Genomic DNA, 22,603 nt, shown 5'->3' with positions numbered 1-22,603 from the left:
TTCTGATCTGAGAAATGTACCAAAGCGACTGAGAAAAACTGTAATAGCACTGCTTTAATGAAGGGTTGGGCATTTTCTAGCTGAAGGGGACCAACTTGCTGACCAGCTAAACCAGATGAACACCAGTTAGGCTGAGCTATCAGAACAGTTTAATTTGGTATGCCAATATATTGTCTAACGAGACTAAATCTTATTTTTGGACAAACTGGTTAGAAGTTATAAGCAGAAATGTCCATTTTTATGTATCTTCTGACCAGTAGGTGGCACTGTGCTGAAACTACTCATTTGCCCTCAGGTCATGATTGTAATAACACATACCAAGTTTGGTCAGAATCTAAAACTATGGGTGGATATGAGATGGTTTCTAGGGTGTTCTGTGTGGTTAAGTGGTTGCCATGTTTTTGCTAGAGTATTCTTGTGTAGGTGCTTGTAGGGTTGAGCAATATGACAAAAATCTTATATCACGATATGAGTAATTTTTTCAGGGTAACGATATATATCAAAATATAGTTATTTTTGCTTAAAATAAGGTCTTTATGATATCAAATGTTTGATATCATAGAATTTTCATAATTTTTATCACCAGTCAATCACAAAAAAAACAATACTAACCTAAAAAAAACATCTACTGGTTAATCGTGTCTACCAGTACATCACCCACCCCAAGGTGCATAGTTGCTAGGGCATTGTTAGTTGGTTGCTAGGGCCTTCTGGGGCCAGTTGCATAAACTTAGCCACCATTTTAAGACTGTGTCTTAAGAACTAGTTTGACCAACTAGCAGTTGCCAGGGGTTGATTCGTCTTACTTTTCCAATACAAATAAGACCTATCTACCTTTTCATAACTGAATAAAAAAAAATTATGTCCATAGCAGCATTCTTTGGCCAAGCCAAATGGCTATCCATGAGGCCATATGACCGCCATTTCAAACACCCAATCACAGTTCGTTTCATTCAGCGTCACATTTGGGGCGTGGAAATGACTCCACAATAACAGACGTGTGTGGAAAACTCTCAGACGTATGTTAAAGATTCTATTTACATACTTTTGAAACTCCAGTGTTTAGTTGATCCTGCTCGTCATCACAGTTTTAAACACGGAGGCTTTCTTCTTTCGTGAGGGGGTTTGGATGCCACAGCATTTTTGTTTTCAGGCGTAACGTTAAAGAATGCGACACACATGTTTTGCTGAAATCCTGTAGAATTCAACCAATTCTATAACGACTTCGACACTCCTGAGGTGTTTGCAAATTTGTGTCCCATACGTTTAGCCAGCGGTCCGTGGGTGTGACGTCTGAGGCTGAGACTACATAAAGAGTAACATTTACTCCAGTAGTTTTGGCTGGTCAAGGGTTTCCATGGCTAATATTTGTAAGGCAGCAGTCTTGCTCTTTTTTCATATTGACCGCTTGATCTGCTTTATCCCCTTTGGCTGTCAGAGACATATTTTCCCCCATCTTATCTAATCCTTATCCTCTCTTGTCTCCAACTATCTCCTGCTCTATCTGGCATCAGTCCTCTAACTAACCTACCTCGGCGTTTTCCTCTGTGACCCGACTCCTCACATTCCTCTTACGTTCATTCCTTCATTCTGTCTGCCCCTCATGCTCCCTCGCCATCTGTCCTGTCCTGATCTCGCTCTCTGATTATCTCTCTCTTTCCCCTATCTGTTTCTCGCCGGACACCTACACATCACTGCTGCTTTAAAGTCGCTCCCGAGTAAGAGATTGGACGGGGCCAGCGAGGGAATGACAGCGCTGCTCCAATACTGTCATGTCTCAAGGCGCTCTCGCTCAGACTGCACCTGCCCCTCACGCGAGCCCGGCCAACTGTCACTTAGTGGGGCATCTCTGCATGTTCAAGCTGTGAGATTAAAAAATCGTAGTCTCTTAAAATCATGGTCTGTCACCCTTACATCAGATCTGCCCACTTGAATCTTACTAAAGAAAGCTGAAACTCCTTTGAATTTGATACGGCAAATGTTTCCAAGTTAGAATTTGATGAAAAAGATTTTATTCCTCTGCTTAATGATTAAAATTTTTTCCTTTGAAACATTTGAAGTTAATTTGTTTTTTGGCCTATATTTAGTATATAAATGGATTGTTCTCATCCTTATAATGTGAGAAGGAGCCTATTGCACATGAAAAAAAAACCTTAATACAGAAACATTTTCAGTCTGAAATGGCTAGTAAATTGGACAATTACAAAAAAAAAGACAAATGACAATGAATTAAACATGAAAAAATAAAACATACTATCCATGTTTTAATAAAATATTTCATTAACACAGTGTACATATATTTGTAAAAAAAAAAAAAATTGCTAAATTGAACTATTTGCTTCAAGGAATAGCAAGGTATTTCCCTGCTACATGTCTTTAAAATCATATGTTACTATTTCCAAACAACCACATAGCTAGTTTAACTTTTCATTTTGCACGTGGTAATTCATTTTAATTTAATTATTGCACGAGAAGTTTAAAAAATGCAACATTGCATGAAGAGTTTACAGGAAGAACAGAAATATCATTATAATAATACAGCTGTAAACCATCATTTCAGTAATCTCTGTGTTTACGTTATGCAATAGTAATTTTGTATATGCAGCCTAGAGCCCAGCTCCCAGTAGGACCGTTTTGGAGGATTCTGTTGAAAAAAACACAGTGAAGTGGCCCAAAATAGTATTTAGGCACTTAAGCCACAAGGAAAAATGTATTCATTTTATTGCATTAGATAAAACGATATCAAATAAAGAGGCATCTCTGCACAAATGCTGCTAGGGCTATTCTCAGAAGTAATGTAACTTTTCTAAGCATTTTTTGCAAAGACTTTTAGTCAACTGGTGTTTTATTAAAAGGTTATTTTAATAAATGTATGAAGTCAGTTTTCTTGGAATTCATGCTTAACCTAAATATTTTGTCCTAAATTTACATTTGTGTTAATGTTTATTCATTTAGCAGATGCTTTTATGTCTGAAAGCTTGTTTCACTGTCTAAAAAATAAAAGTAGTATGTTGTCACTTTTTATCTGACAAATTTCTGACTTTTCTCTCACAATTCTGAGATATAACTCAGAAAAAAGTCATTTGTTAGATGTTAACACACAAATATAAAATTGCAAATCTGATAAGAAAAAGCTTAATCGTTAGATTAGATTACCAAATGTTTTATTTCTTGGTGAAAAAATACTGAATGGTGAGATGTACACTGAGAATTCAAAGAGGGAAAAAAATTTCAGAATCATGAGATATAAACTAAATAAATGCATTTAGAGATGTAAGCTTTGAATTGCGAGAAGAATAACATTTCTAAAGAATAAACAGTTTGATTATTTGGTAACCCATATGATAGCATCTAATAATTCATTTTAAAGCATGTCTTGTCTGCAGTGAAACATTTTTAGTTGAGGGGTTGCTTCAAGTGGCATGTTTGCCTTGAAGAGCTCCTCCACCTGTTTCGATGAAGCAGGTTTGTGTTCATTGTGCCTCCCACTGAGATGGCATCTGTTGATTTGTCTGGAGGCTCCTTACAGCACACATAGAAATGAGGGCACACTCTTGTTGTTTAGGCACCCATTGACCTCCTGCCCTCTCTGATCCATCTCCTCCATCTCAGCCAGATTTAAGAAGGAAATATTTCATGCAAAAATGAATATTCAGTAATTACTAGTCTTTTAAAACCTACATGTACAAGCACTGAACATATACCAATACACTGAATCTTTTGCATTAGATTTTCTGTTTAGTCCCTACTGACATGAATTTAATCTGTGTCTATATCCCCCTCTCTCTGTGTTTCTCTGTCAGTTCGTTGGCCATGTCTAAGGTTGCAGTAAAGAAGCTGCACTGGCGCTCTAAAGTGCAAGAGACCTTCGTACCGCTCGTGGGCAGCTCTGGAGATTTGGGAATTGCCATCGGAGGCGGGGCTGATTATGGAGAGTTCCCATTCGTCACCGCGGCACCAGGGGGAGGGATCACAGTTGGCGATGTCATCTTAGAAATTGGTGGAACTCCTGTTTTGGGCCTGACTTTAGGAGATGTGCGTGGGCTCTTAAACTCCTGCCCCCATCCAATCCGCATCAAGACAGTGTCTCCAGGTAATGTTGGAACCATACAGTCTGAAAGGTCTGGGCTGAACATGATTTTTGTTCTCTCTATATATAATATATATATATATATATATATATATATATATATATATATATATTATAATTATATGTTATATATATATATGGTGTTTCATCGCCGTTAGTGATCCTTGTTATTATCTAGATCAAAAGTGACTACTAATTTTTGTACATCAACTTAGACATTTAAATACATTTTAAATACATTTTAATATTATCAGTTTTAGTAAATAATAACCACACAAGATCAAATAAAAGCAGCCTTGGTGAGAGATTTATTAAACAAGAGATTTATTTAAAGGTCCCGTTTTTCGTGCTTTTTTGAAGCTTTGATTGTGTTTACAGTGTGCAATATAACATGTGTTCATGTTTCGCGTGTAAAAAAAAACATAGTATTTTTAAGTCATAAAAACGGGCTGATTTCGTCCTTGTTCTATGAAGTCCCTCCTTCAGAAATACGTAACGAGTTGTGATTGGGCCAGCGGTTCCTGTGTTGTGATTCGACACCAGCTTAGCGCACGCTGCCCTCCTTGGCAATCCTGATCTGAACCATAGACAGTAAAAGTATGCACGTGCTGGGGATGTACTTATAATCACAGGAGCATTTTTACTGACGAGATGCGCATGAAAATCACATTCGATTTTTTTGCACAGCCCTACCATCTAGTTAACAAAGCTAAACAGCGTTGCCCTTTGTGTAATAAATTACAGAAACTGTTAAACGCACCAACTTAAATAATAAAATACACTTACCGGTTGTGGTCCATAAACAACGCCTTCTCCAGACAAAGAGGGAACTGCTCCATCTTTCAGGAATAATCTTTGTGCGAATCCGGCCTTAAACTGATTGAGATTGAGGAAGCTGTCCTCAGCAAAATGTGCTGCACATCGTTTTACATGTGGATTATAATTTTTGGGAACCGAGTTAAACATAAATTGTAACCATTAATCTCCAAGTACAGCGTCCCTGGGAAGCACAAACAAAGGTGATTGGACTCCGAGATGAAAATAACAGAGTTTCGACGACATGGCGACAAACGCAGTCCCTCTTCTCCTTCGGAGCACAACAAGACCACGCCCCTTTTTGTGTATTCATGTGGGTGGAGGTTAGTCAAAAAACTGTTTTAGTGACGTCATTACTGCAGGAACTAGAGGGATGTAGTCCAAACGGGTCGTTTTTTGTAGGCGAATTCTGTTAAATAAAATATCTCGCTTGGCATTGAACTTTGAGCTTTAGAATTGTACAGATATTATTTATACTATAACAACAACATTACACACTAACTAAAGTTTAAAACATGGGATCACGAAGAACGGGACCTTTAAAAAACATTCAAAAATCATACCGACCCCATTATGATGAACAGTAGTGCAAATTGACACATTGTCAGTGTCAATGTTAGTCCTCCTAAGGATATAACTATATCAAGGGTTCTTAATGTCATAACTGTATGACAATCTCCCACAGCAAAAAAAAAAAAAGTTTCCTGAAGCAGAACAAAATCCCTCTTTGTTAACTGTTCATATAAAGAGATTGGTTCCTGGTTACAAGATTGCGGTATTGATGTCGCATGGGTTGTATGTCACCTGTAGGGGGCGCTGATATTTATCACAAGGTGTCATGGCATGATGTTTTTTTTGTCAACCAGTTTGTCACACCTGACCATGACCTCCTCCGTCCTCTATTAGATTGATGAGCAACCTGAGTCCTCTGCATCCCCCTCTCCTCTCTCTCTCTCTCTCTCTCTCTCTCTCTGTCTCTGCTGTTCTCACACCTCTAACACCTCCAACTATTAACTGCAGAGTATTAAATTGAGCTTCTTCAGTAATGTTATAATTCACTGTTGTATGTTGCATTAGGTGATGAGAATATCTCATAGACCTAGAAACACAGACTTATGCATACTGTTCTGTTATTAATATCGTCCTTTGATCTGCCTGTGTATCCTATATAAATGCAGTGGCCACAGAAAAGAAGAGCTTTGTGCTAATTCTGGCACTTCTATTTTAAAAAAAGATCAATATGTACTGTCCCTGCTGAAATACATCCAAGTCTTTTTAAAAGCAGCTCTGTCTTTCAAACAGGGGAATTGATCATAGTGAACGCCTGAGGATTTGCTTCATTTAGTCCTGTTTCATTTCCAGTATTTCATGTTTATTTTGCACTTCTGCAATTTATTGGATTGCTATACTGGATGATAAATTAATAAACTTAATGTTATATTTGAAGAAGAAATTTTGAGTGATGCTTGCCTGTGCAAGATTTGGCACCATGATGTGTGATGTGTTCTGGGATGCGTTCCCCCAAAAGCAACTGTGTGGTTGCAAGTTCTTGTGTTAACAGTAGAGTTCAATGGAATTTACGAACCTACAGTAGTTAGCTAACGATGCTTTTGGGAAATGCATCCCTCGTTGCCAGATAAATGCAATATGGCTGCTGAGCTGTTCTGAGTGGCATTTAATGTGTTTTTACAGGTGAACAGTATTTTTGTTGGTTGCTTTAAGCTTTCTAGTGTTTTTGATAAGTTGCTATGTGGTTTCCACTGTATTCTTGATGGCTTCTATGGTGTTTTAGATAAGATGATTAATGTGTTGCTGTGTGGTTGCTAGGATATGGTTTGTTTTGGTTTTTCAAGGTTGTTCTAGGAGGTTGCCAGGTCATTGTTGCTGAGGTGTTTATATATATATATATATATATATATATATATATATATATATATATATATATATATATATATTTATTATTATTTATTTTCATTTTTTTTAATTTTTTTTATGAAATCTTAGCGAGCGAAGGTCTTACGGGTTTGGAACGACATAGGAGTGAGTAATTAATGACACAATTTTCAATTTTGGGTGAGCTATCCCTATAATGTTTTTTTATGCAGTTAGGGGTTGTTAGTGTGTTGTGGGTTGTTGCCAGATCATTGCTATGTGGTTACTAAGGTGTTCTGAATAGTGTTTGGTGCATTGCTATGTGATGGTTGTATTTTTTGCTTTTTGTATGTTCCAGCAGTCAGAAATCTTCTTATCGTTTAGAAAAGTAACAAGCTACATGATTTGAGGTACCATTCATGTTCATAGCACAAACGATGCAGGTCTAGTTACGTGTTGATGTAATTTGTACAGATCCCTGACTGAATGCAGTCCACACTAATTTGGCTGAATGAAGTAGACGGAGTTCAGAGAGAGCAGCAGGCCAGCAGTAGCGTCCTCCTGTAATAACATAGCCGTCATACCTATATGCTGCGTGTGTGTGCGCTCATGTGGTTTCAGGGCTTATGTTCCTTTATGAGAACTGTGAGCTGTGTTTTATTGCTAAGAGAGGTGGGGTGGGGGTGGGTCTGTCATTTTGATGGGTTTGAGAGGCACTCTGTTCATCTATAACAGCCAAGTGGCCTGTCATCAGAGACCATAAACCACAGCAGATGAAATAAAGAGATCAGCCATGTTGAGTGGAGCACTGGGCAGCCATGACAAGACTGTGTGTGTGACATTTTTCACTTTAATCCAAGGCTGTGTATGTGTGTGGGAGAATGTCTCTGTAAGGCACACACTTCATTATAACCCGAATGTGTTTCTACCTAGCGCAATACGCCATTATACTGACCATAAACGTGTGAATTCATTGTAGTCTTCGATAGCATTTCTTTGCAGTTCTAGCCAGAAGGCAGAACAACCCTGGCTTCATTTGATTGATTAGAAACACCTCTAATATCTACAAAGGTTAATCAATACTGCCTCCTGGGACTGGGCAGAATGTATCTCTGTGTGTGTTTATTTTTGCAAGCTCTTCAGTTTTTTTGAATTGCAGATTTTGAGTTGGGTAAGCACATTGTCTCATTTGTAAATGTTAATGTATGGGATATTCTTACTGTATGTGCTAAGTCAGAATGTCTCTTTTTGTTCACTTGTCAAACTTTCGCTTTCTAATTCTTTTTCTGCCCTTTTTCCAGGCTCAACTCTATGCAAGGATCTAAGGTTATACCTGAGCAAATGTTTCACACCAGGTTCAATGGACAGTCAACTCCAGCAGGTGATCCGAGAAAACCTCTACTTGAGAGCTGTGCCCTGTGAGTACCCCGAAAAATACTGTTTAGAAGTTGCCCTTTCAAAGCTTAAAAAGAGAGATCTAATTCATGTTTAGCTTTAATTCAGTTTTACTAGCATTGCAGAAAGTGACACTCAAACACTCTTCTGTCATTGGTCAGACAAACAGTAGCCCCGCCCCCAACTCACATCACTGGATGATCTGTTGCTGTGTCTGAATGCTTAAACAAGCAGAGCAATCTTTTGAATCCACTAAGACAAATAAAAACGAAATACTATTTTAACGATTCATATATAACTATTTAGAAAATGTTTATATGGTAAGAATTTAAGTAAGATTTAAGGTAAGATTAATGGGGATAATATGGCTTTAGAAGGATTTGAAAAATTGTTTTATAGTATTTTATGTTGAGAGTCTGAGACAAATCTGAGAATGGAAAACCAAAGCAAAAGTCTACATTTGCTTCATTTAATCTTATTGCATTGATTCATTTGTATTTATTCTTTTCTGTGGTTAAACACACATACACACACAAGTTTAAACAACTCAATAGACCACTAGAAAATGAAGTGTTTGTTTGTATTTCATACAACAGCACTTGCATCTTGCACGCAGACTGATCAAGCTCAAGGTACTGCAGTTTTTCTGATGAAGTGTTAATTGGGGTGTGATCCATTTAATGGAAAGCAGGTGTTGACAGCTCCAACAGGTTTCATGCGACAAGAAAGGCAGGATGTGAGAGAACGAAAGAGAGATAGGGAAGGCAAAGGTGAAGATAATTACAAATAAACATTTTTTTTTTCGTCATTTACATGGCATCCTCATCTTCAAACCCAGCAAGCTGTTATTTTCCCCCCAAAAATCAGTTTTTATACATTATACAATCCTTTAATATGAGCAGTAGTGTTTTGAATGCACATCTTTGACGCTTTGTGTGAGATAACCCTCTTAACATTTCCATGCTTTTCACTTTGCTTTTCACGCTCTTTTCTATCAGTCGTCTCTCTTTCACATCCTCTGTTCCGCTCAACTCCCTGTTGCTTCAATTTTCTCTGCCCTTTATCCTGAGCTTTAAAATCCTAATTATATTTTGAGTAATTTCTTTCCCATTTTAATCTTTGTGCAGCGATAAGACACAGATTTGGATTAACCTCCATCAAAATCATAAGCTTTTATTAAGTAGATGAAGTTCTGCTAGTTTTACAGCGGAATTATTACCAGAGACATATAAAGAGGGGGAAATCATAGGTGTATAAGTCATGCCTTTCAGTCAAAAGAGCCAGTCACTATTTTTGATCAAATATGCTTTCTTTAAATGCATGATGACTCTCAAAATTAAAGGTTTATAGTGTGATTTGAGCTTAGGAAGCTATAAATCAATCTTTTCAGATTTTATTGCTGAGTTGAAATCTACTATTTAGGCAGAATTTTCAGCGATTTCTACAGTTTTTACATAGAAAGTAGTTGTCTGGAGTGTTACCGAGATGACTGCTGAGTGAACAGAATAGCCTTGAGGGGACTTTGAATTCATTGGGAAACTTTTGTGGCCACTTCAGGAACTTCCTGGTGAGGTTGACGCTCTGTTTTTCTCTTCCACCGTTCCTCAGACGTTGTTTGAGAAGTTTTCAGTCAGTTTTCATAGTTCACCCAGAGGACATGATGGCGTCTGGCTCTGCATATGCGTTTGAGCATGTGTGGGAGTGTGTTTGAAATGTTGCGTAGACTTGAGTGGGGTAATCTCTGATTTATGGTGAAGTAGGTCATGTCGAGCTTGACGCTGCCCGCCGTGTGCCATTCTGCTTGCTGAGCGAGATGCACACACAAGAACACACAAACAGTAACTACAGGCATGCCTTTGAGCTTGTCTTTGGCTCTTCCAAAACTCACATAAGCTTCATTTGTGATACAGCAACACACTTTAGGATCCACACGTGCTGCTCTCACATGGACAACCTCAATTCATTATTCATTATTCAAATACTTGCACGGAACATTGAACGCACAAAACACACTGTTCTCCTCCTCATCTCAGTCTGTTGAAGGAGGAAGGCCCCTAAAGCTAGGTACTTTGTCCTCACCTAAACATGCTACAGTAAGTCCTGGAGAACAGCAGACTGGAATGTTTGCAGATGTTTCAGCTACTGATGTGTGATAATAGTTTTAGAAATTGTGTTTGAACTTGCAGATAATATTTTATGTTGCAATATCATGCGATATTTGGCCAATATTATAATTGGAGATTGTTTCTTTACCCCTCTTTGATGGTGTATTTAAGATACTGTGTCTGATTAAGACATTAAGACTGATTTCACAGCATAATTTGCCAGACTGACAGATTGCATTTGAAAAAGCTGATTCTATTATGATAGTGAACTGAGTTCAGATTATGAATAATCATTAAATGGCAGTCAAAGCTATAAAGGACACAGATTTGTTCAGAGGAAAGTGACCATGACGTCTGTTACAGCATGCAGAGAACTTGTTATCAAAGTCCCTTAAACAAGACCGCCCAGTGAGCAGCTGTCTTGCCACTGCTTCCTATTTCTGATTATTTTATTTTTTTGTGAATTTTTCAAAGTGGTCTGTTTCCTCATACTTATGTCTTTTACACTGAGTGTTAATTTTTGTTGCATCACACAATTACTCATACATTTATGAATATCTATAGGCTACACATAACTGGCTTACAGTGCTTTGTAATCATGAGTGTTGGATAACATTACTTTAAAATGAATGTTATATTGTTGTGTTAATCCTATTGTATGCATTTTTATTATTTACATTTAGTAATTTAGCAGACACTTTTATCCAAAGCGATTTAGAAATGAGGACAGTTATTATGTTACTTTTTTTTCTTGAGAAGTAACACATAGCAATACTTTTATCACTCTCTCATTGGAAGTCCTATTGACACCAAGTATCAAATAAAAAGTGAATCAACCAGCTACAAATGATCATTTCATTCTTTGGTGAAATGAAAATTCACTCCATTCATTCGCATGCTTTTAAGGTAAAGTATTATCTCTGCACTAGTAACACAAAAATAATAGCAAGTTTCTCCACATCCTATGAAACAGATTTCACACAGCCTATAAATCATTAAAAAAATTAAGATTTTTCTCACTTCAGTGCAGGCTATTTGATAATACAGATTTCATTCACAGTGATGTAGTGAATATATTTAGGTATAATGACTATCATAGAGGTGTACTGTTAGTAGCAGAGCTATTGTAATGCAGTGCTGCCTGGCAGGTGGTGTGTAAATTTATAGGAACATTTTCATTTTGTCAGCAGTTTCTTTTCATATCTTTTCACTCTCTTTGTTACCGTTTTTGGCTTTTTTATATGTTTATTATACTGTGAGACCAGCTCTATCAGCTTAACTGACATCTGAGTAACTTAGATGCTTCATTCAGACACACAAGCCAAATGCTTTTGTATTATCCTTGTTATCTAGCAGAATGTCCAAGCTGCTGTTTTCCATTGAATGGAAGTAAGTGATGGCTTGTCCCCACCCATGCACTTTTGTTGTATGGAAAAATATTTTCACCCAAGAAAGAAAGTCAAACAGGTTTGGAATGACATGAGTAAATGAGTAAATGATAACCAAATTTGCATTTTTGGGTGAATTATTCCTAGTGTAGCATAGCTGTGTATATCACCCAGCCTGACCCTGAAGGGGCTTTAGGTTGGCTATAAGCAGAGTGGACAGGAAGGCCTGCGAAGGCCTCTGGCTGAGAGCTCTAGTTTCATCTGACAGAGATGGAGAATAGCAGAGTAAACAGTCTGGATGCCTCCAGCTTGGTAGTCATACTTTACCTGTCCAATATATGCAGCAGTAATGTTGATAGTAATTGGGGAGACGTGAATGCATAAACCATCACACCATGATCTAAGGTCAAAAATGAAATAAATAAATCAATGCAAATAGCCAGAATCAAAGCCTGACCTTGTATCTGCTGACAAAAATGAAAAATGTTAAATCCTTATGTTGATTATTTAACATTATATTTTTTGTTTGTTTCATCTTATATTCAATACATCTTATGTGTATCAAATTGCCAACCAAAGGCTTTTTTCACTAAATCTGTCCTCCATTGCTCAGCTAATTTAGCCTTAGTGCAAACAGCATATGATTTTTGACACATTGCATAAATATCATCTGTCAGTATTTGCACTTAGTGTGAATATGATGCTATTTGTATCTCTTTACATATGGTGCACATGGTATCCAGCACTATTTACAGTCATTGTAAGTAGCATATAGCTTCTTTTGAATAGCTGCTGCCTAAATATAATTCATTCAGTACCAAAAAAGTATTAAAATTGTGAGGTTCAATTGCCGTTTGGATGTTGCCAAAAAGTGTATTAGCATTTTAGGAAAATATCACGGGCAAAAGGGCCATTGTTCATTATCACACAGCTCTTTCTTTTGATCAGTGTGACAAATGTGTGTGACTAACTTGAACCTGTTGTGAAATCTGATGGTGGAAGTGTTTCATACCCATATGAATTTCCCAATTGCATGGATTGCCATTGAAATGACTGGATTTTGGTGCATGAAAATTTGCTGCTTAACAACTTTAAAGGGTTAGTTCACCGAAAAATGAAAATTATGTCATTAATAACTCACCCTCATGTCGTTCCAAACCAGTAAGACCTCCATTCATCTTCGGGACAAAGTTTAAGATATTTTAGATTTAGTCCCAGAGCTCTCAGTCCCTCCACTGAAACTGTGTGTACGGTCTACTGTCCATGTACAGAAAGGTAAGAAAAACATCTTCAAAGTAGTCCATGTGACATCAGAGGTTCAGTTAGAATTTTTTGAAGCATCGAAAATACATTTTGGTCCAAAAATAGCTAAAACTATGACTTCTCTTCCATGTCTGTTGTGAGAGAGTTCAAAACACAACAGTTAGTGATATCCGGTTCGCGAACGAATCATTCGATGTAACCGGATCTTCTTGAACCAGTTCACCAAATTGAACTGAATCATTTTAAACGGTTCGTGTCTCCAATACGCATTAATCCACAAATTACTTAAACTGTTAACTTTAACGTGGCTGACCTTCCCTCTGAGTTCAAACAAACCAATATCCCGGAGTAATTCATTTACTCAAACAGTACACTGACTGAACTGCTGTGAAGAGAGAACTGAAGATGAACACCGAGCCGAGCCAGATAACGAATAAAAAATTGACTCGTTCTCGAGTCAAGAACCGGTTGCATCGATTTTCGGATCACCAGTAGTTCTTTCGGACAGTTCGATTCAATAAACCGGTTGAAGAAAATGGTTCACCGGTTCTTTTGCGCTCGACGTAATGGCGTCATTTGCGATGATTGCCCTTGATTCAAGCCTTCGGTTTACCCGCGCTCATAACATTAGCACTGAATCAGTTCAGAATCAATCACCAAAAGAATCAGTTCGGTTCAGACGCTCTGTGTGTCAGTCTGCTTCACGTTGAATCACACATGCGCAGTATCATCAGCTCCTCGGTTCACAAATCGGACACGTCTGACAGAAACGGTTTGAGTAAATGAATTACTCCGGGATATTGGTCTGTTTAAACTCAGAGGGAGTGTCAGCCACATAAAAAAAGTTAACAGCTTAAGTCATTTGTGGATTAATGCGTATTGGAGACATGAACCATTTAAAATGATTCAGTTCGATTTGGTGAACTGGTTCAAAAAGATCCGGTTACATCGAATGATTCGTTCGCGAACCGGATATCACTAAACTGCTTTGTTTTTAACTCTCTCACAACAGACACGGAAGAGAAGACAATGCTGAATAAAGTCGTCGTTTTTGCTATTTTTGGACCAAAATGTATTTTCGATGCTTCAAAAAATTCTAACTGACCCTCTGATGTCACATGGACTACTTTGAAGATGTTTTTCTTACCTTTCTGGACATGGACAGTAGACCGTACACACAGCTTCAATGGAGGGACTGAGAGCTCTCGGACTAAATCTAAAATATCTTAAACTGTGTCCCGAAGATAAACGGAGGTCTCACTGGTTTGGAACGACATGAGGGTGAGTTATTAATGACATAATTTTTTCGGTGAACTAACCCTTTAAACATGACAGCAGTTTTATAGAGCAAGGCAACATACTAAGAGCACAAGTGTGTGTCTAGTCAAATGACTGCAGTATAATGACTGTATTAGACAGTGTATGACTGTATCAGAGCATTATTATATAAGGTCTGTATCATATAGCTGTAGGCAGGAGGACAGTGTGCAAATATGTTGCAGTAATGCATTCAAAATACAGTCTATATAGCAGACTTCTGAAATCCGCAAGGAAGCATCTTAATTTCATATTTATATTTTATTTTATTTTGAATTTAATTCACTTTTTGATTGTATTTTCTGGCTTGATTGGATTGTGTAATGCTGCTTATCCCATTCCTCATTTCAAGTTTATAAAGAGGTCAGCAGTATGCATACAAGCAGGTTTTAATATCAAGTTTTAGTGGAGTAAATTCATTCTCACTGTATGTCCATTCGATTCCCACCACAACAGATGATATTGTTTTTAGGATGTATGTTCAGAAGTCATTTTGTATTGATTCCACGCGAGGGCACATTAGAATAAAACAAATATAGCTGCTGTTCAGTTAAACCAAAGGCACTGAACAACAGTCATCGACTGGGCCAGCGGGCTGAGAGAGAGTTCACATGGTCCACCGCTAAAGAGGAGCGCAGGACACAAAGGATTAAACCGCTTAAAGGAATTAAGAAACGGTCGGCCGTCTATCAATTATTCATGCAATAGAATCAAATTAAATGGCTTTTATAATGGGTAAGTACAGAGGGGGGTTCTGTTTAGAGAATAGATTGCATGCTGCACAGATTTCTCTGCTTTTGTATGACGTTCAATGAACTTTCCAAATCAGCTGGTTTGATTGCATTTTGAAAACTATAAATTACTTTTAAAACTCTTTTATATATCATGATGCATGAAGGATTGATTGAAGTTGCATCATTGTCCCTTTTGGCATCATGTGTTTGTCATTAGTTTGCTTTGTGTGTGTGCCTTGAGGATAGTTTGTGGTTCTCCACCACAGTGGAAATAAGCTGTATCAGTATGCCCGGCTGGATAGCCCTGTACTAATGTAGAAGGAAGACTTCTGCTGAGTGTGAACTGAAGTGTCACTCTTGCTCTTGTCTAGCTGTAGGTCTCTCCATCTGTCATGAAGGACCTTGGGTATGCTGAGGTCACTGTGAGGTTATTTATAGAAGGTCACCATCGTGACACAATGGGTCAGAAACCCTGACAAACAATTAACGAGCTCATTATTAATTCATGGAGGGAGAGAGCCGTAATGTGTTCTCGATGTCTCTGATGTGTGCTTCAATCACTTAGCTGGAGCTCTGAGAGAATTATTCACACTGAGCTTGTCTGGTGTCTGTGAGGAAGTATCACTGAAATCCTGTCCAGCCTTTGGGAATTTGGTGATATTTGTAGACTTGTAAAAGAGTGGAAGATCTATAGAAGAATATTTTAGCATATTTGTAATAGTAGCAAACAGTTCTTATGCCTGACGGCTGCTCCATGATCTGGGCTGTCCTCCTGTGTTTGACTGTTTTCCATCTGTGGGACTTGTGCACAGCGCTGGCTCGCATAAGCGGGCTATCGGCAGACAGGCTGCCTTGTCGGCCAGCGGTTTGTGAGGCTGCGTTGCATTCGTCCTTGTTTGGCATGGCATTCAGTTATTCCTCTTCACAATTCCGTGGACTCAACCCTGCATTCACTCCTGGACTTAACATCTCCATTGTAAATAAACTCCGAGTTTTGCATCGCTCCCGTTATGTCCATCGGAGTACACGCAGATGCTTTGTTTACCATCAGCAGCCTGAGCAGTGCATTCCGTCGATCTGGACACGTCATCAGAGCGCTGCCACCAAGAGGCTATTTCATTCCAAGCAGGACAGAAAACGCGGAGTGGATCACAGCCTACTCCGGCCCCTACAGAGACATTCTGCTATCACAAATCCAGCGTCCCCTGTAAAAATTGAATTTTTAAATGCACAATCCCTTAACAACAAGGAATCTTTTATTCATGACCATATAATCAACGAGCAGATACACTTCATGTGCCTAGTTGAAACCTGGCAACAACCAGATGTTTATTCTAGTCTCAATAAAGCCTGTCCCTCTGGCTACACCTACCTCAGCAAGGCCCGCACCACTGGCCGAGGTGGTGGCCTTGCCGTTGTGCACCGGGTAGATTTTGAGTTGTCCTCCCTTTCCCTGCCTGTCCATTCCTCTTTTGAATGCCTTGCATTCAAATGTAAACCGCCACTTTCCACTACAATGCTTCTGATTTACCGGCCTCCAAAACCGAATCCAGCTTTAATTTCCGAGATGTATGATCTTCTCACCACACTTTACACAACCCCAGGGAATATCATCATACTTGGTGATTTAAATATTCATGTAAACGACTCTTCTTCCTACTCTGTAGCTGAATTTAATAATCTTCTTGACAGTCTTAATTTCACCCAACATGTCAATGTCCCAACACACTCCAGAGGCCACACTCTTGATTTGTTGATCACCAACTCTACCTCCATCACCAATCTCTCGGTGCACGATCTGGGCGTGTCAGACCATAAGGCCATCACATTGGAGTTACCCACTCTGTTCCCCATCAGTAAGCCCAGCAGAAAAATCAGTTTTAGGAACCTTAAAAATATCAACCCAGTCACCCTGACTACTGACCTCTGCCATCTCTTTGCTGTAAACCCCCTTTCAGTCACTAATTCTGTGGATCTCTGCAATTCATCACTCAGCTCACTTCTGGACCGCCATGCCCCAGTCAAGTCCAGAACCGTCACCTTCACATGCTCAGCCCCCTGGTACACCAAGGAGCTGCGGCTACAAAAGAGAACAGGGCGTGTCCTCGAACAGCGTTTCAAGGACTCAGGACTCGCTGTTCACAAGCTAGCCTACCGGGAACATCAGAAGGCCTACAGCAAGTCCCTCAGTGACACACGGTCCCGGTTCTACTCCCACATTATCTGCAATAGCCCTGGAAACTCCAAGCAACTTTTCTCAACTGTAAATCATCTCCTCAAACCCCAGACTCCCCTATACTTCGATAATATGCAGGAGCGGTGCAACAGCTTCATCCGATTCTTTAAAACAAAAGTAGGAAAGATACGCTCCATTCTCTCCAGCCCCCCACTGTATCTGCTTCCCCGCCTCCCCCCCCCCCCTCTTCACCCCAGTTTTTCTACCCCCCCAGTAATATCCACTGACCCTCAATCTGGGACTACCCAGCTCCTCTGCTGTTTCAAGGATATCACTCAGCATGAAATTGAAGTCCTGCTAAGGAAGATGAAGCCATCCACTTGTGACCTGGATCCATTTCCCTCAGCCCTGATAAAAAGTCACTCTTCTGCAATAAGTCCCATGATCACCAATATCATCAATCAGTCTCTTCGGTCCGGCCATGTCCCCACGTCTCTGAAAAAAGCAGTCATCAAGCCACTACTCAAAAAGCCCAGCCTTGATCCAGAAGTTTCTGCTAACTACCGCCCCATCTCCAACCTCCCTTTCCTGTCAAAGGTGTTGGAAAAGGTAGTTTCCGACCAACTCCACAACCATCTCATAACTAACAGTCTTTATGAGAAGTTCCAGTCTGGTTTTCGCTCTGGCCACAGTACAGAAACTGCCTTGGTCAGAGTCACTAATGACCTACTGATGACGGCTGATGCTGGATCTCCATCACTTCTCATCCTTCTCGACCTCACTGCAGCATTTGACACCGTGGATCACCATATCCTTCTACACCGCCTCCACTCCTCTATTGGACTCTCTGATACTACCTTGGCTTGGTTTACATCATATCTCACGGACAGAACAGAGTATGTTACCCTGGGTGGTGCTAAATCGGACACACACTCTGTCACTTGTGGTGTCCCTCAAGGATCAGTCCTTGGCCCCACCCTCTTCACACTGTACATGCTCCCCCTTGGTTATGTCATCAGCCGGCATGGAATATCTTTCCATTGCTACGCTGATGACACTCAACTCTACATTAAAACAAATCCAAGCCCCTCTGCAGCCCTCTCCACAATTTCCACCTGCCTGGAGGAGATAAAGGCGTGGATGACGGCTAACTTTCTGCAACTCAATAGCTCAAAAACGGAAGCCATTCTTGTTGGCACTCCACATCAGACCCGGTCATCCACCATCACCAGCATCACCTTCTCCGGCCATGACATCCATCTTTCATCCTCAGTCACAAACCTTGGTGTTAGAATGGATCCTCACTTGACCTATGAGGCCTACATTAAACAGCTATGCAAAACCTCATTCTTTCACCTCAGGAATATTGCAAAACTTCGTCCCATACTCACTCTCCCTGATGCAGAAAAACTTGTCCACGCCTTTGTATCCTCCAGGCTGGACTACTGCAACGCACTCCTCATCGGGATCCCAAGTAAGAACATCCAGCAGTTGCAATACATTCAGAACTGTGCTGCGAGGATCCTGATGGGGGTGCGGAAGTACCACCACATCACACCCATCCTAAAATCCCTCCATTGGCTTCCTGTCCAGTACAGGATTGAATTCAAAGTTTCCCTTCTGACCCACCAGTGCCTCCATGGAACTGCCCCCTTATATCTTAAACAACTCATCACCCCCCTTTCCTCCTCATGCCATCTCCGCTCTGGACAGGCCTACCTCCTCCAGCCTCCGAGGACAAGGCTTCGAACTATGGGCGATCACGCCTTCTGTTCAGCTTCACCCAGTCTGTGGAATGCTCTCCCTATCCATCTAAGGGCCCCACAAACTGTTGACTCTTTTAAAAAAGGACTTAAAACCCATCTTTTTAGAAAAGCCTATGGCTAAAAGTGCTATTTTTATGTCTTTGTTTTCTTTTTACGCTAATTTTAAAGTTTATAGTATATAGTTTGTGGTTTTATGTGCATTGTAGCACTTTGAGGTCATTAAATTGATGTAAAGTGCGTTACAAATAAAATTTATTATTATTATTATAATAACTATATTTCCATTCCATTACTACTTTATATTTATATATACAAATTTAATGTATATACAGTATATATAGCTTCTTTTCAGTACCCTTCAGTTTTTTTCATGTAAATTTGCACTTTTTTGTAAGTATTTAGAGTTTTTCTTTCAGTGTTTACATTCACATTTCTGCCTCAAAGTAAAATATAAAGACAATTGGGAGAAATTTTGAAATAAGTGTAATATTTTCTTGCAAGCTAGAAATAAAGATGCAGATTATGAGATGTCAGCTTTACGTTATGATAAACAAAGTTATGACATATGAAGTCACAATTAATCGTTTAGATATAAAGACAAAATTATTAAAAATAGCCACACATTTGGGATACATAGGCACAATTGTTAAAAATAGTTCCACATTTAGAGACACAAAGAAATCATTGAGCGATTAAAAAGGCACAATTTTGAGATATTAAGGTCCAGTTGAGAAAAATAATTTCATTGGTGAGATATAAAGAGATGTACAGCAAAAGTTACTGTTTATATATAAAGGCTATGTATAGGATCTAAATATATACGAGATAAAATTGTGATATATAAATGTCCATTTGGGTAGAATACTTGAATTTGTTAGATATATCACAGTTAGGGGAAATAATAATGATAATGGTTAGTATTTGTAAATTTGTAAGAACACTTGAATTATACTTTTTGAGATATTAAGTCAAAGTTATGGTAAAGTGCAAATACAATTGTGCTAACAGCAGTACTGGGAGAAATAAGGCCACAATTTTATTTTATTTTATTTTATATATATATATATATATTTATTTATTGAAACAGGGCTTCCTAAAATGCATACACACACAAAACTGTTTAATAGCAAAAAAATAACTTCCATATCTTGTGGAAATTTAAATCAAATGTATAAGTTTACCATGAAGACACTGACAATGTTTATTAAAGAATTTGTCCTCTTAACATTGGCATACTGAATTGCATTTGCTCTTCTTTCTGGCATATGTTTGTATACTGAACTCTGTTTGGTTGTTCTTTCTCACATCTATTATCCATCTATCCATCTTGTTACGTGTCCACTGGCATGGAAGAAACCCGCTCAATACAGTCCAAACCACCAGCAGCCTGCCACTGCAAAACACACAACAGTGTGCTTGTCTCCACAATGATCTACGATTACGTCAATAAAGTCATCGTGTATATTACTAATTATTAAACGAACACACAGTTGCGCATACACCACAACACACAGTTTGCAACTGCACAACTCGTGATATGTATAGACCTTTCCAGTGTTCACAGCAGTATCCTGGCCCAGAATCCTCTCACTGCGTGTGCATTAGGCATTGCTTAATTTTGCACACACACATATGCTCCCACACACACCCTTGAGGCCAGCCTTAAATTAGACAGACGATGCATTTCGCTCTCCTCGCTCCGAGTGTCCTCTCGTCTCGCTGTGATTGACGTGTGGTGGGTGTGGCGGTAAGTAATTCAGTCTAATCATTCCAGCAGGCCCCTGGCTGTGTGAGCTGCGGGTGAATATATCAATACACATAAACAAGCACACTGCAGAGTGCAGGACCTCCGAGCCAAGCACTGGGAATAATGTTCATGTTGTGATGTACTGGGGGATTTCGCTTATCACTCTTAATTAGAGATATTGAGGCAGAAAGGAGGTAGGATCTGTGTGTGTGTGGTAGAGGAGCGATAAAGAATTTGTGATTGATGTTGTGTCAGTGTGGAGCCGTTCAAAGCCTGCGGAAAGAGGGAGGGCTGTGTCAGATTTTCGAGGCTGGATCGCTGTAATTGGTCTGGGCTGTTCATAGCCCTGTTAACTTGTCAGTCAAGGCTGGATGGAGAGGGGATAAGATGCCATCTTAATCTGAGAGCGCACACACACACACATTGAGCTGAAGGCTGCAGTGCGGGTCAGTGATCTGTCAATAGTTCTGTAAGTTATTCGGGCTTGCTGTATTTAATGCATCCCTTGCTTTTTGATGCCACCCTCAGGTACGACTAGACAGCCCCGAGACGGCGAGATCACGGGAGTTGACTATAACTTTGTCTCTGTTGAAGAGTTCTTCTCGCTGGAGGAGTCGGGGGCGCTGTTGGAGAGCGGGAAGTTCAAAGGTCAGCCCACATGATCCCATACGTGAATAATTTATGAATATGAATTGCAGTGCAAATGAATTTTGTTTCCTCGTTTTAATGTATTTTAGATGCTTTTTAAGGTTGTGCATTACATCTATGGCACTTTTTTTTCATCCAGTGTTGATCTATTGATTCGCAGTTCTAAGAGCTCCATTTTCACACATTAACATGCATCAACACAACTGTTGTGTTGGCAATACTTGTCTAGCCATCAGCTCAAAGTTAAAAGGGATCATTCACCCCAAAATCATCAATTTATTTTGATTCCCACACCAACCCTTTCTGACTTTTCAAGAGCCTCTTCTGGACATTTTAGTTTGACAGTGCTCATCATAGACTTATTGTTGTTAATAGAAAACTGAATTTCTAGGGTTATAGTGAGACCAAATCATAACTGATAATAAGAAAATATAATGATATGAGGCTTTAAGTCTACTAGTGAAAATGCTTCAGTTTTGCATTTTTCTTTAGTGAATCCTGACAGTACTTGAGCAGAATGAGCAGAATTTAAATGAAAAATTGAATTAAAACTTTTCTGCTCAGTATTTTCAGTTGGTTAATATGTCTTTTTATTGGTATTTTAATATCTTAATATATTAATATGGTCGAAGGATCAAGCAGCTCAACCTGACTGATGTATTGTAATATGGCACTAATATCTAAAATACAGTCATGAGTCAAAATCAAACCGAACACAGAATAAACTGAACTATGAGTAAGTACACTGTAAAAAAGGAGTGTAATTTTAACAATAAGATTATTATTAAAATGCAATGGAAAAGGTTGCTACAGGTTATTCTGTATATGTTTATCTTTTTATGTTTTTTTATTTTATAGGATTATTCTAGAAACCACAGCTGCCAGGATTTTTTTTGTAAAAACAACAGATTTTTATTTTTACAGTGTATTATTTCGCGTTAGTTTATCGCATTTTGTCTAGTCAGCTGTAGCCTTTAAGTAACTGATCTTTTTTTATATTGTAAATTGGAGAAATGCGATCAGGTTTTTACTTTGAGCCACACAAAGTCAGTTTATACTAAACAGAAAAGCTCATAAAATAATCATTTCAGTGCAAATGTATCGCAATTCAATGTTGACTGTGGGACTGGAAGCTCATTCGTCTTTCAGCATCATTACTGTGGGCTCTGTGACACGTGTGCCTTTAGCATGTGAGTTATGGCTCTCAGGGGCAGGATCACCTACCTCGCCTGATTAAACAAGTAAAATGTATTAGCATAAAAAATGCAGCCGCATTTACAAAATGC

At 39.0% G+C, this 22,603-nt stretch overlaps 1 protein-coding gene across 4 annotated transcripts in view; it reads left to right on the top strand.

The window, feature by feature from the left end:
- Positions 1-3,807: 3,807 nt before the first annotated feature.
- Positions 3,808-22,603, top strand: part of LOC132097522 (membrane-associated guanylate kinase, WW and PDZ domain-containing protein 3) — a 51,013-nt gene continuing 32,217 nt past the window's right edge. For all 4 annotated transcript variants that reach the window (XM_059503295.1, XM_059503294.1, XM_059503298.1 and 1 more), the window contains exons 1-3: positions 3,808-4,093; positions 8,080-8,196; positions 21,198-21,317. In XM_059503295.1, coding sequence (XP_059359278.1) covers positions 3,814-4,093; positions 8,080-8,196; positions 21,198-21,317 — 517 coding nt within the window. In that variant the 5' untranslated portion in view covers positions 3,808-3,813. The remainder of the gene's footprint in view (positions 4,094-8,079; positions 8,197-21,197; positions 21,318-22,603) is intronic.

This window comes from Carassius carassius, chromosome 21 (genome assembly GCF_963082965.1).
Source record: "Carassius carassius chromosome 21, fCarCar2.1, whole genome shotgun sequence".
Classification (NCBI taxonomy): Eukaryota; Metazoa; Chordata; class Actinopteri; order Cypriniformes; family Cyprinidae; genus Carassius; species Carassius carassius.
The sequence above is the reverse complement of the archived record's forward strand: the minus strand, read 5'-3'. Positions and strand labels throughout refer to the sequence as shown.